Source organism: Tasmannia lanceolata, unplaced genomic scaffold, assembly GCF_043159265.1.
Source record: "Tasmannia lanceolata isolate RefF3 unplaced genomic scaffold, GAP_Taslan_0.1 ptg000008l, whole genome shotgun sequence".
Lineage (NCBI taxonomy): Eukaryota > Viridiplantae > Streptophyta > Magnoliopsida > Canellales > Winteraceae > Tasmannia > Tasmannia lanceolata.
In genome coordinates this window covers 68,217,501-68,231,530 of record NW_027518685.1, presented here as the reverse complement: position 1 = coordinate 68,231,530, position 14,030 = coordinate 68,217,501, and the positions used below count along the sequence as shown (strand labels likewise).

The 14,030-nt window shown below is 38.7% G+C and overlaps 1 protein-coding gene across 9 annotated transcripts in view; it reads right to left on the bottom strand.

The window, feature by feature from the left end:
• Positions 1-5,328: 5,328 nt before the first annotated feature.
• LOC143885522 (uncharacterized) overlaps positions 5,329-14,030 on the bottom strand; it is a 13,667-nt gene continuing 4,965 nt past the window's right edge. For 3 of the 9 annotated variants that reach the window (XM_077389737.1, XM_077389738.1, XM_077389739.1), the window contains 3 exons: positions 8,812-9,059; positions 8,540-8,595; positions 5,329-5,615 (listed from right to left, as the gene is read on the bottom strand). In XM_077389737.1, the coding sequence (XP_077245852.1) occupies positions 5,574-5,615; positions 8,540-8,595; positions 8,812-9,059 (346 nt within the window). In that variant the 3' untranslated portion in view covers positions 5,329-5,573. The other 6 variants (XR_013253381.1, XR_013253380.1, XR_013253379.1 and 3 more) reach the window with 6 other exon arrangements.

Below are 14,030 nucleotides of genomic sequence, written 5' to 3'. Positions count from 1 at the left end.
GTAGCAATCATAAAATGATAAACAACATTAATTAGTCCAGACCAGCCGCTGGATAGCCTAATAAAGCAAAAACAATATCAAACACTTCTATGCCCAAACACAAACACCACCCCAATATGAGGATGAAATTAGATGATGCTAAAGTAATCATCTGATATCATAATACACATGATAATATTTCTAATCCCGCCTTGAAATCGGACGGTACTCATGTCGATAATATCGAATAGAGTAGTCATCTGATCTCTTTCTTTCCTAAAACAATTTATTTAAATAAAATTTAAACAAATATGATAAGCTTCAAAATAATCTCACCTGAACAGTCCATTCATTATTGTCTTCAGAACATAACTCAATGCTTAAGATAAGAAGAGTATTAGAAATATCAAAAGATTATGATAATTCCAATTAGTAAAAATTTCAGTGCATACAGGGGACATCAACTTGTGCAGATCCAAGTGCGAAGCGGTGAGCCACAAAACATAAAGACGGGCTCCAAGTAACCTTATCATTGCCCAGAGAAGGGTTCTTTTTTAAAAAAAATGGTTAAAAGAAATCCAAAAGGTTGGGTAGGCCTACTAAACAAAAGAGAGGAACGCTACTTGGATTGAGCGAGTCCCCTAAAGATGGGCTTGGGCTATTGCCTTCATCGCCCTTGCCTTGCAATGACAGGGAATCTAACGCCTAAAAGGGATGTCTAAAAGACTTAGAGAGTCTCCTAAAATGAAGAAAGAGAAATGGGTAAAGGTTAAGATCCAGGTGAGGAATGACACAATGCTCCTATCCTTCCCAAGTTGTAGGATATTTGCATCTAATATTCATCAAGTGTGATGCGCTTGATCAACAATAAGTTGCCAAATAAAATCCAATTTGGGTTTGGGGTCTAGGGAAATCAAGTATACAGTTGGGAAATTCAGAAACCTATTTAATTCACAAAACAAGTACAAAGCTTTTGGGTAAATAACAGGTCCGGTATGTCATCTGAACCAGTCATGGGTAATACCAAATCAATGTTGTTTAAAGCTAGAGGAATTGCTCATGCACCACAAAATTATCTTGACTGTGAATTTACACCAACTAGGCATTTTACATGTCTTGGCATTAGTGAGAAGAACACGGGGACCATATGCCCACACAGCACAAGGAGGATTCCTAGATTAAAGATATTGCCTGGACCTGCTCCTGGACGACCCGAACTGCAATTTTGCCTTGGTCTAGGGTGGTTCGGGATTAATCCTCATCCATTTTAATAAACCCAACCTAGATTAATTCAACAGCAACCCTTCCATAAAAATACATTTTTATTGATTGGTTTTAAAGCAAGAAAACCATGAAGATCACTGTTACCTAACCCCAATCAAAATCCAACATCTTTGTTCATCAAAATCAATAGAAAATGCACAATCAAACAATCATATAAGTCTTTAAGAGCAAACCATTATACCGGAATCACTCTTTAGAGATAAAATGAATCATGGATCGATAGATTAGCAAAGGAATTTACAAGAAAGCGCAATGTTACCTGCATCTGTCGACAAGGGCGGATGACTTTTGTAGCGGTGATTGGAAATGGTGGTCGGGAGGAGAAGATGATTGTTGTGATGGTTCGATCGGAATGGGTGTGGACATGATGACAGAGATACAAGGTCTATAAATCCACTTCTTATAGGCCCCAAGAAACTAAGCTCTGTTTCACTCTTCTAGGCTATAAACCAAACTCTTCTTTACCCAAACATAGAATCCTTGCCTAAATGAAAGAAGCGATTGGAAATGGTGGTCGGGAGGAGAAGATGATTGTTGTGATGGTTCGATCGGAATGGGTGTGGACATGATGACAGAGATACAAGGTCTATAAATCCACTTCTTATAGGCCCCAAGAAACTAAGCTCTGTTTCACTCTTCTAGGCTATAAACCAAACTCTTCTTTACCCAAACATAGAATCCTTGCCTAAATGAAAGAAGCAACCACTTTACCGCTGATCGGATAAAATTGCCTGAAAGATTTCGAGGGGGCGGTGTCCATGGAAGAATAGGTGGCTGGGGGAGAAAAGGTTTTTGGGTTTGAAATGGAGAAGATGGGTTTGGCTTTTAAAAACCAGAAAATGGGAAGGTTTAATAGATGAAGGGAATTAGGGAAAAATGATTGTAGGTGGGCGGTCATGGCGGAGGTGGGGAGCCGGAGATGGGTGAGGTGGAAGAAGGTCGGAGAAATGGGGTTTGCCGAAAATGGTGGCTGATTTGTGGGGATTAATGGTGGGATGGGGGCTGTGAGGTCGATAAAAATGGGTTTTGTATGGAAGAGGGTTTGAATGGGTAAAAATGAAGGTGGGTTTAAGAGGTTGGGATTGTGGCTGAGATGGGATGGGAAGAAGACGGTGGATGGTTTGAGGTTGAAGAAGATGATGGTGATTGGGAGTGGAGGCGGTTGATGGCGTGGTCGGATCTCCAACGGGACAACCGGAGAAGATGGCTGGAGATGGGTGTGTGCCGGATTTCATGGTGGTGGCGACCGGAGAAGAGGAGATGGTAGAGGAGAAGAAGAAGGTAGTGGTAGATAGGGAGGTGCGACCATGGAGGAGTGATTGGTCGGAGATGGTAGCCGGAGATGGGACCGGTGGGTTCTTCCCTTCTCCCTCTGCAAAATGGTTTTCCCTTTCTCTCCGTTTTCGACGAAAAAACCCTCCCTCTCGAAACCCTAGTTCGTGGCTACTTAACAGAGAAAAAAAAATGATAATTTCGCCCCTTTTATTCCCCAGACAGCCCACTCTAGTGCATTTACTACTACTCTTTTATACTACAAAGGAGGGTCTCGGGTAAGAAATGGGCATAAAATTATTTTCTCTCTACATGCTCCTAACCCTATGATTTGATCCAATGGCCCATAACGATTGCTTGCAAAGGAAGCAACATAAAATTGCCAAGAGTGTCCTCTTTTACGCGGGAAATGACATATTTCACCCTCCTGAACTTACACCACTACACTATCTTAGCTCGTTCGCTAGGCAAACGTGCTCGGATCCTGACGAAATTTTACAGGGACCCTGGTGGGACCCTAACCTGCTCTAAGGTAGAATTTGAGGTTCCAATTTAATGATTTGATAGGGTTGTGCTCAAACAGGGAGGGATTATGGTACGGTCAAAATAAGGTGTCTACAGCTACGCACTCAAGCAAAAGGCATTCCATTCTCCCTCTTCTCCTTTGGTCTGGTAACTTGACATAAACTCTCTCCCATTCCCCGTCCATCATCTGTGATTGCCGAGCTCTGACTTGAGTGTCGAAGTGGCAGTCCGGAGCCACAACTCCGGGCCCACTGACGCTTTCTCTGTGAGCGCAGGATTACAGGTTCTGCGAAGCTAGTTCGTGCAGTCAGTTTTTGGCGTCATTACATACCACAATGTTCTAAGGGGATTTTGTAAAAAAAAAAAAATGATGTTGAAAATAAAATAAAGATGCACTACAATGCTACTTCTTGAAGATATATAGTTGGAGCCACCATGCATGCCAAGAATTTTAGCAACTCTATCTCAAAATTCAACTAAGTACTGAATTGTGTGGCCATTAGCCATTTATATTGGGACCTATATTTCTTTCCAGCATGTAAGATTGGCAAATGGCGAAGCCAATAATAAGTTAGCTAGAGCAAGAGTGTCTAAGGAAGGCTTAGAGTTGTTTGATTTTCTCCCTCCTTAACGGCCCACTAGTAGTACTTGTGTCTGTATTTGTATTCTTCTTTTCTGTCCTGTATTAACCCTTAGACACGGATTATCCCATTATTTCCTCTTTAATAAACTTTTCTACCATTCAAAAAAATAGCATGGGGGCATGTCAATAGCCACCCAAGTTCCCCATCATATATAGTATCCAGATATATAACATAGATATGATATTTAGTTACTAAAAGGACATGCATCTATAAGGTTTTAAATAACCTGGAGCTTATCAATGGCCAGCTAAAAAATTTCTCCCCATTATATTTAGATAATAAATAGAAAATTTTATAGTAAGTTTATAAAAAGAGAGACTAGACACAGGAGCAACCTTAAAAGTTGAAGTCAAAAGTGGCTATGGATAGTGACCCCCTCCGTCTTTATGGGCTTTTCGTACATATTTTTTCACACAGTGGATTAGTTGAGAATCCTCACTATCAAACAAAAATTTTTTGTTTCTCAAGATCTGGGCCGATTCTGGTCTTAAGATCTAATGGGAGAGGAAAGAGACAATAAAAAGAGGTTGTTCATTGAGTGAATAAAGTGGGAAGACCCATGCATTACCTGTCAAACAGCTAGGCTGGGTAGACATTAACTACTTTTGGTTTCCTTTTTATACATTTTTATATGCCTGTCGTATTTCAACTCTCTTTGTTTGATTGATTTAGCTTGTCTTATTTGTTTCATTCACCTGTTTTTTAGTTTTGTCCCCGTGTCCTTTGTCTACCACCTCCACCCCATGTCCTTTGTCTACCACCTCCAAATATCCAGCATTCTCTTCCATCCTCCCTCATGCAATTTGGACTGTATGATTCTCAATGCATTGATTCAAAACTGAGAGCCATAACTAGAGGGACTTGATATCTGCACGTTAAATTTTGATAATGGCACTTCACTATTTACTTTATATTTTTGTGAATAGCTGGTACTAGGGGTGAAAGTTTGGCCCTGTCAGCCCTGATGCGCCCTGAGCCCGAACAAGGTCTGGCTGCATTTTCCAACCCTGAGGGCGGGTCAGGGTTCATTTTCTTGGCCCTGAGTCAGGGTCGGGTCGGGTTTACGGTTAATACATCGGGTCAACCCGACCCGACCCTAAGTTTTCTATTATAGAATTGAACCATTTGTGCATGTTTCGTTTGCTAATGTTTTCTATTATCTTGAATTGATGTTTCTTTAGATTATTATTATTAATTGATTGTCTCTGCTGCCCATCATGTTGTTGAATTCATATTGTCTTATTTTGTTCCTTTTCTCTATTTATTGATCATTTTGTTCTATATGTTATATAGTTGCTTTATTTTTGGCATTCTTAACAGGTATTTGCACTAGGGTCAATCAGGGCCAGCCCGGCTTGGCCCGGCCCAATCAGGGCGGGCCAGGGCTACGTTGAACCCTGTAGGGCGGGCTATGGGTTGAGGTTTTTCGGACAAGGCCGAGATAATGGGATCCAGGGTTGGGCTAGGGTTTTGAAAAACCCGACCCAACCCGACCCTGTTTCAGCCCTAGCTGGTACAGTTCAAAATTTACCAAAAATCTATTAAAGAGAAGTGACAAAATCAAAATAAATGCAGATGATCTCCTAATCAGAAAAAAGAAGTCACTCATAGAAACCATGCAACCTTTATAACAAAAAACCCATAATTTATGTTGCAAATGTATACAACACAAAAAATTAAATTATATCAATATAGTGCTGGCAATCACCACAAGAATAAAACAATGCAAGACACACAGCAATTATCACTGTTCACTACTAAAACACAAACACTTGTTCTTTGTCTTCTGCTTAAACCCTTCAAACAAGCACACAAAAGCACATTAATACATTTGTAGAATTTTAATATATGTTTCGTTTTGACTGTCTACTATTTTACTGTCAAGCTGATCTCTTCAAGCTGTGAAGCTCCCTGCATTAAAAAAAGGTAAAAAATCGAATGAGAATAACACTAATTGAAAATAATCTAACTCAAGGCAAAATGCACATGTTTACTTGCAAATACTAATACTATGATAAAGAAATTTGCAAAACATGAACAGAGCATTTAGATGACAAATTGGTGGGTATTTTTGGGGCAAAACATATTAGCAGGCAAGTGTACAAGTGTGAGGAACTAATTCATAATCTAAACCATTTTACCTGTTGAAGGCTGCTATCGTTGGGCCATGACCCAAAAGTGCCTCACATCAAATGATCATACAGTACTAACCTTCTGATTTGTGTACTTCAAACAGAAAGAAAATAAAACGAGAATAGCATCTACATCTTAGTGACCTTCAAACAGATAGAAAACAAAACGAGAAGCAAATGCTTTAAAAAGATGGTTAGAAAATTAAAAAGGCCAGAGACCAATTTAGAAGTAAAAACAAATCTCAATAAACATAGCGATGAAAAAGATTTTTGGGCATGGCCAAACTGTATTGGGGCATAACACCTGATTGCCTTGGATCATGAAATAACATTTTGCACATTCATTAACTGCATAATTACCATATAACAACTGATAATAATAACAATAGGAGATGTAGTCAACAATTTCTTATTTTGATAATCGTGCTCCTCTCAAGGGATATAAGGGGTGTGAAACTGATAAATAAGATTAAGGGAGTATCCAGTGTTGCCATTTCTTTTTTTAATTTTCAGTTAAGGGTGTTTCTAATCCCTTTCTCTTGTGAGTAACATCACAGTTGGGCTAGACCCCCAAAAACATCCTTTCATGTTTAGGTTGAGGGAATGTCAGAAATTAGCAGGCGTCGATATTGAAGGAAAAAGGAAACCTTCAAACGAACAGGATTACAGCCCCTCAATAGCTGAGTTAAAAACATGTATCTGATTAGAGGTATTTCAAGAACCACAAATGGAATACTACTAAGAAGTCAACCAACAATCAACTTTTGATTGGTAAAGGAATTCAATTAAATAATTAAAATTGGCTACCAGGGGAATATTGAGCTTCGAGTCAGTACAATCAACAGTACAGATCCTGACTAAAATCATATTCTAAGGTCACTTTAGATCTCTGGATCATCACAATAACGAATACAAATCAAGTGTAGTTGAATACTTGAATTAATTGTTTCGGATTAGAGGCAAAAAACAACAAAATCATTAAAATAAGGTTTTAATCTCTGTTTCAAAAAGAAGCCAAATCAAATCCTAGTCACTTGGAATGACATTATCGAGTACTCATATGAAAAAGTTATAATTATGGAGTCAAAGGAGAACGTATTTACTTTGAAGGGTGAAAATGCGGATTCGGACAGGAACTCGTCCAGCGTAAAAGGGAGTTGACACAACCGAGTCGACAATGATGCTGAGGCATTTTGAAACTATGGTTGTAACACCAGATACCTTTCCTCAGATTAAAATTGAACAAAATAAATTGTTGATACGAGAGGACTAAAACAATAAAAAGTTGTAAGATATGTGGACCTTCTAATTGAACAGGCTCAATGCCACAAACCATCATTGCTGCTTAACAGATTGAACCAAATCCCTCAAAATGACCAAAACAGCTCTGATGAAACCTCTTCTATCAAGGTAACAGGGAACACCATATATTGATATGAGAGTGCTGAAATAATGAAGACTAAAGGTTTGTAAGATTGGAAGACCTCCCAATTGAGCAAGAGGTTCAACCCTGGGAACCATATTTGCTGCTGAACAAGTTGAACAAAGTCAACCACAGAAAGACCACTAGAGACAAACCTTTTCTATCAAGGTAACAGGTAACACCATATATTGAAACATGGGGATTGGTAGGGACAATCGCAGAAAGGCATTTCATGGCTAGCTGTTGCATATGAGAGCAGCCACCGTATATGAATAAAATTAATAAAACAAAATCTGATGAAAAGTGGGCCTGTGTGGCTTCTCTCACATGCAACAACCATCCGTGAAATGCCATCCGGGATAGTCGCTAGCAAATCCCTTGAAGCAATATATGTACCACAACCCAATTAATGTAACCAACTACTAGCCAGCCGTGAAATACCATCCGGGATAGTCGCTAGCAAATCCCTTGAAGCAATATATGTACCACAACTCAATCAATGTAACCAACTACTAGACACATAAGATATAATCTAGCAAGGCGAACCATGAATTTGCAGTAGCCTGAAACCCTCATTAGATGAACAATCTTAACTGTCTAGTCAGAAGATTTTTGTCCACGTTGAATATGAACCCGTAGTTAATTTCTCATTTTCTAGCATTTGAATATGACACATCGCAATAGAGTTTTCAAATGAACAATCCAGATATGGTGCCAATGTAAATTCAGTAACAGGAAGAAGTTAAGAAAAGACCTTTTCAATTCTTCAGATATGGTAGAAAGAAGTTAATAGACCTTTTCAATTCAGATATGGCAGGAAGAAGTTAAGAAAGACCTTTCAAATTCAGAAAAGGTGCCAATGTAGAAATGAATAGTGATACGAATAGATGTGCCCATATTATTTTTTGGTAATACAGGTTTCCAACTGTGTAAAAAATTGCACACCCAATGGTGTTCATCCTCATCAATCTGGTGTGCCTAGCTAGTCTAGAACATTGCCTTCAGTCCCGAGGTGATCGAGTGTTCAGCTTAATTATTGAGATTATTTCCTCATTTTATGGTAAAATCATGTCTTTTATCCTACAGTCATATCCTTTTATCCAGGTCATGATCATCCAATAATGGTGAGACTAGAGGTAATGGTGGCACGCCAAATGAGTGGAGCAAATGTCTAAGTGTGTCACATGTATTATACATGTGACAAAAAAAAAGTAACGGCAGCCCCATCCTTCCAGCAAAACAGTCAATTGAAATTCATTTTATTGAAGAAAATATCATACCAAGTTTTCCTTGTCATCTTGCTGTGTTTCATCGTTGGGCATAGGATTGCCTGATTCTGTAACATAACAAAAGGATAAGATGAGCAAGAACAACTGAAAAGCACTGCTATTGACATTTGGACCCCTTTTACCTACTCCCATTTGTGACCCTATCAAAATGGTTGGTTCATTAAGAATTTCCCCTAAAATTAATAATTTCCATTTGTAGGCCATGACAAAGGTTGACATTATACATTCAGCATGGGTTTATCCACAAAGCATTGAGTAGTAACCATGAGGTCGACTGCCACTGAATTTCTGCCTGTTTGTCGACTTTGACGCATCAGAGGCAGGTGTATCACAATTTCCCTGGCTGCTAGTTGATTTCTTTGTTCTAATAATGCTGCTAACCGGTCTCGGTAGTGGGCTGACAGAAGACTTGGCAGGAATTGAGAGGCGTCTGGGTGCTTTAGTAGTTTTTTCCTTGCCAGAAAGATCTAGAACACTCACACTTTTGCTTACATTTGAGACCGCCCAACCCCTGCGCAAGTATGAAATTAATCTCTTCATCTTCTTCTACAGAGGATGTTGTAAACATCTAAATTTGAAATACATAAATATAGAAAGAAATAAAATTTTATATTATAGCTAAAATCTGCCTGTACCAAAATATCTTTCTCCCTCCCCTTTTAGAAGGAAATTATATGCTGAAAGGCCGTAGGAACACAAAAAGGCGGTACGATAAAGGTACCATCCTTGAGATTTGATCCAACAGCAGCCCATCAAAAAGTGAGCTGCTGTAGGATCAAATATGAAGGATGGTTTCTCTCATATTTTGCTACTAGACACACCATCTCTCTACCATCTTTTCTTTACACAGAGTTCAATTATACGTACATGCTCTTTAGAAGATCTTTTTTTAATGTATTTATTTATCCCTTGATCTCATACACCAAAGAAAACAAGATTAAAAATAAATAAAAGGTTTGAAATTTTGAATGTAGTAGGAAGAGAGGACATCAAAATTTCGAATTTAAATATAACTGTGAAGTTGGATTTCTAATGAGTCATGACTAGTTCAACATGTCGAAGTGAATATGTAAAAGTTTTAACCTTAAATTTGTATAGAAAGATTTAGATATGTAATTTTATCAACAAAATGATGTATTGCAAGCAAAGATTATAATTAAATAAAATAATAACTTCAAAGAAATCTATATCAAATCAAATTTGATCTGGAAATTTATAAATGATAAAGTATGCATATGACCGGTTACTATAAAATGCATAAGACAATAACCAAAACAAAAAAAATTATTTAAATAAATAAAATTTAAGAATAGCTTATGCGCAATCTGTTTATGTATTGATCTAATAAATAAACAATAGAATAATAAAAGAAGAGGATTAAATCTTTCACGATGCTTGCAATTCGTGGGTCCAATCATTGATGGTGGATGTGTCATGGAAGGATTGAGAAGTTGGTATTCCGTAGAAGCCCTGTATGAAAATCAATATGAATGCCAAAGATTTGATGCGCGCATCGCCCCAATATATAAGATCGAGATTAAATAAAATGCTTGGGAAAAAAGTATAAATTCTAGTTTGTATTTGTGTACTAATGGCTTGTATGGTGAAAAAAATAAACTATTGTAGAAAGTCTACATTATAGTAAAGTGTGTGCGGAGAAAGAAATGACTTTTTTTAAGAGAGTTCTCCTGTAACCTTTTGAGCAATAGGAGGAGAGAGAGAGAGAGAGAGAGAGAGAGAGAGAGAGAGAGAGGGTCTTTCAAGAATTGCACCAATCGAGGGAAATTTCCCCACCCCACCCCACCCCCTTCTAGGATTTTGAGTGGAAGAGAGAAATGAAAGATCCTCTTGAGAGGAGAGCCTACTGTTATTTTTTTAGAAGTAGGATAGGAGTCCATTTTTTGTCCTGCAATAAAAGAAAATGGAAGAAAAAAAAAGATATTTGGGGAGTGCCTAAAATAAAAATGATTTATTTTAATTGAAATAGGGTTCTATGTCAAAAAAAGAACCTTTTCTATAATAGGAAAGTTCGTCGAAAATTCTATTATCTTTTCTGAAATGACACGTCAATGGTGTTTTATTCGATTTCGCGTAATGTGAGAAAGACTATAATGCCTCGTTCTTTTTTAATTGTTCCTGTTTTTTAATCTCCACTACCACCGACGACCATCGCTGCAACTCGAAAAATGTGGAAGAAAAGGAGAAAGAAGACGATGAAAAAGTGGACAAATTAGATGAAGAAAAGAGCGTGAAGAAGGAAACAAAAGAATCGACGATGGAATAATGCCTTCTCTTTCTCTCTTGCTCTCTCTTTCTTTTTTATACTAGTAATGACACCCCTCCCACTACTCTACAAGGTTGGCAACCAAGCACTACTTATCACTATTCTAGGAGGTAAATTCTAGGTAAATCAAATGTTTGTCTCCTCCCTATTGAGTAGTTATTGTTGGAGAAAATATGTCGGTGATGATTGTGGGAAATAGAAAAGAAAGAAATGCTTCAAAGCGCGTTGTCGCTTTCCTGAAGATAATATTCGCCCCACTAGTCAGTGTGCAAGGGGTATCACAAATTTGCCTCCAACATACAATGAAGCCTGGTGTTATCTATATCTAATGTTTGTTGACGCTTTGTACTAAGCGAAAACAAACTCTAAATCACCTTTGGATAAACAAGTATTTGACACACCGGTTACTGTTTCTGCAGAAAACAGTACACTAGAATAGATTTGTGAAAAGAAAGCAAAGAACAAAGTTGATAAACTTCCAAGAGAGTAATTTTGGCTATGGATTTACTCAAACTCAAGTCCCACAAATGTAATTTTTGTATTCTATTTCAAAGGCTGTTATCTACTCTTTTAATAAAGTACTTGGCAACCTTTCTTGCACCCCCTTCAAGAGCACCTTTTAAAAGCATGTTGAAATTTGGCCGCTAGATCGCGCCAATCCACGATTCTATAGTCCAGAGCAATCTTAGAGTGATTATTGGTTTGTGTAAAACCTTCGTCCTCCCCTCTAACTGCTAGATCAATGATCCACGGTGCGGATTGCACCCTTTGGCTTTTGATTGTTGGGACACGACGGGACATAATCCAACAGTCCTCATCACACCTTATCACCCACTAGCCGTTACACCATGATCTGACGCTTTGGATAGCACCCGCTCCGGCACTAGCTATTGGAGCGTGTTGAACCAAAAGATTGACCACCCATATGACTAAAACCATGGCCCAACCCGACTGAGTGGGACCTTGATCTATCCAACGGTTCATTCGGCCACCTACGTGACCGATCCATGGTCAATCCGACCGAACAATTGATCTTGATTAGACGGCTCATATCAAATCTGGTAAATTTTAAGCGCTCCAGTCTCTCGTAGCGATGATGCGAAGTGCACCAAAAGAGCGCCACTAGTGGCCTACAGATCACGCCGCGCGTGCGGATGGACCGTGTCGTGGGTCCACCTGTTGTGCAACAAAACAATAGAGAGAAGTGGATAGCGCTATATACACCCAGATGCCAAGCAAAATCCCTAAGCCTCCCCTGCTTTTCTGCAACCAAACTCACTCTGAATGTAAGGATGTGGAGATCGAAGGGTGCCATTCTTCCCTCGAGGGTCCCACAGACTGGAGTGATTGAGAACTAGTAATGAGTGATTGAGATGGTCATATGGAGAATATGTGTAGACACCCCATTTTGACCGAACCCTAATCATGTTAGTTTTAATCAAAACCCTATCAAATCAGTCCATTAGGGTCCTAAATTTTATCCTAAGCTAGGTTAGGGTCCCACCAAGGTCCCGGTAAAATTTTGCCAAGATCCGAGCACGTTTGCCTAGCCAACGAGCTAAGACAGTATCGTGGTGCAAGTTTAGAAGGGGGGTGAATGTATTCTGAAAGGGGGGCGAATTTATCCTGGAAAGGTCGCGGCCTGGGGCAGAAAAGACATGATGGAGTCGTGCGCCCATCATCTTTTCAGCTCAAACCACGCGCCTTATCAAAAGTAGTGCTAATATCAGTACCTCATTTCCGGGGAAAAGATGTGAACAGAGCCATAAAGAATCAGGCCTGTTTCCTCCGACTCAGAGCCAAATCGACCTGGCCGTCAGAAGCAAGAGAAACTTGTGTTTGTGTGGCGACTGGCTCTCTCATGTATGCACTCAAGGTGTTTGAGATAAGGCCTGTTCTACATTCTCATAATTAAAGTCTTCTAGAGACCTTTGTGTTAAACTTCTTTTGAGTATAGATTAAAAACTTTGTCAGGGTTTTAATTAATATCCAGCAAGTGAGCCTTTTTACCTTCACTTTTCATGGTTGATGGCAGCTGAAATCTGCTATCTTGATATAGGAGTTGTTACAAATTGATTTTTTTTTTTATGTGAGTTACCAAACGTGATTCGGTGTTTTAAAATCACAATCAGAATTAAAAACAAAATCAAGAATTGATATCGAAATCAAGAAGTAGAATTAGAATTGTTGCCAAACGCACACTTATAGATATAACTAAATATGGGCTTATTTAACTCTGCTCCACAAGAACGCAGGAACTCTCTCTTGGAAGGACAAAGGAATGCTCTCATACATTGGATCCTCTTATACAACGTTCTGAATTTTATTGTACATGGATTCATGGAATTTTCTTATATATCTAATTGTATTGATTTGAGTCCGATATATAGGCCTCAAATTATGGAATATGGATAGTTTCCTTAATTTCGAAATTGCAGAATTTTGGATAGTTTTGCTAGACTTTCAACCAACTTTTGAAAGTACAATTTGCAGTAATTAGAGTTTCTCATATGCAAAAGCCACCGCGAAATCCGCAAAATTGCCTAGCCAAAAATGTACTTTTTTCAACTAAATATGGATCTTTCCTTCTTTTTCTTTTGTTGATCATCCATTTGTACGGTCTTAATTAGATTGTTAGGGTCATTGGTTCTATGTGCTTTTGGATGGTTCCAGGCCAAGGTGGGCCTATGACAATGTGACCATCTAGATTGGCCAAAGGTGAGTTTTAATGTTAGTCTCCTCATTTATAACATGGGTACCAATTTTATTACCCGCGAAAAAAAATACCCGCACCCAACTCGTACCCGTGACCCGCGGGTGGGTCTGGGTCGAGCGTTGGTGCCCGCGGGTTACCCGCCATTCGGTTTTCAACTTTTTATTCTTAAGGCCTAAACACTAAACAGTAAAAAATAGACTATGTGGGTGGGCCAACAAAACAAGTCAAAGCAATCAGACCATGTGACTGGTATCTTTGGTTGTACCAAAACAAACACTTGTTAAAGTAAATGAAAAATTGTATGATGAATGGGCATATAAACATGTACTCATCATCCCATCCTTGATATTTGATCCAACAGCAGCTGACTTGTTAAGAAGCTGTTGGATTAAATATCAAGGCTTGTACATCCATCGTACCACCTTTATGTGTTCATACACCCATTCATCATATAATTTCTTTTGGTATATATATATATATAT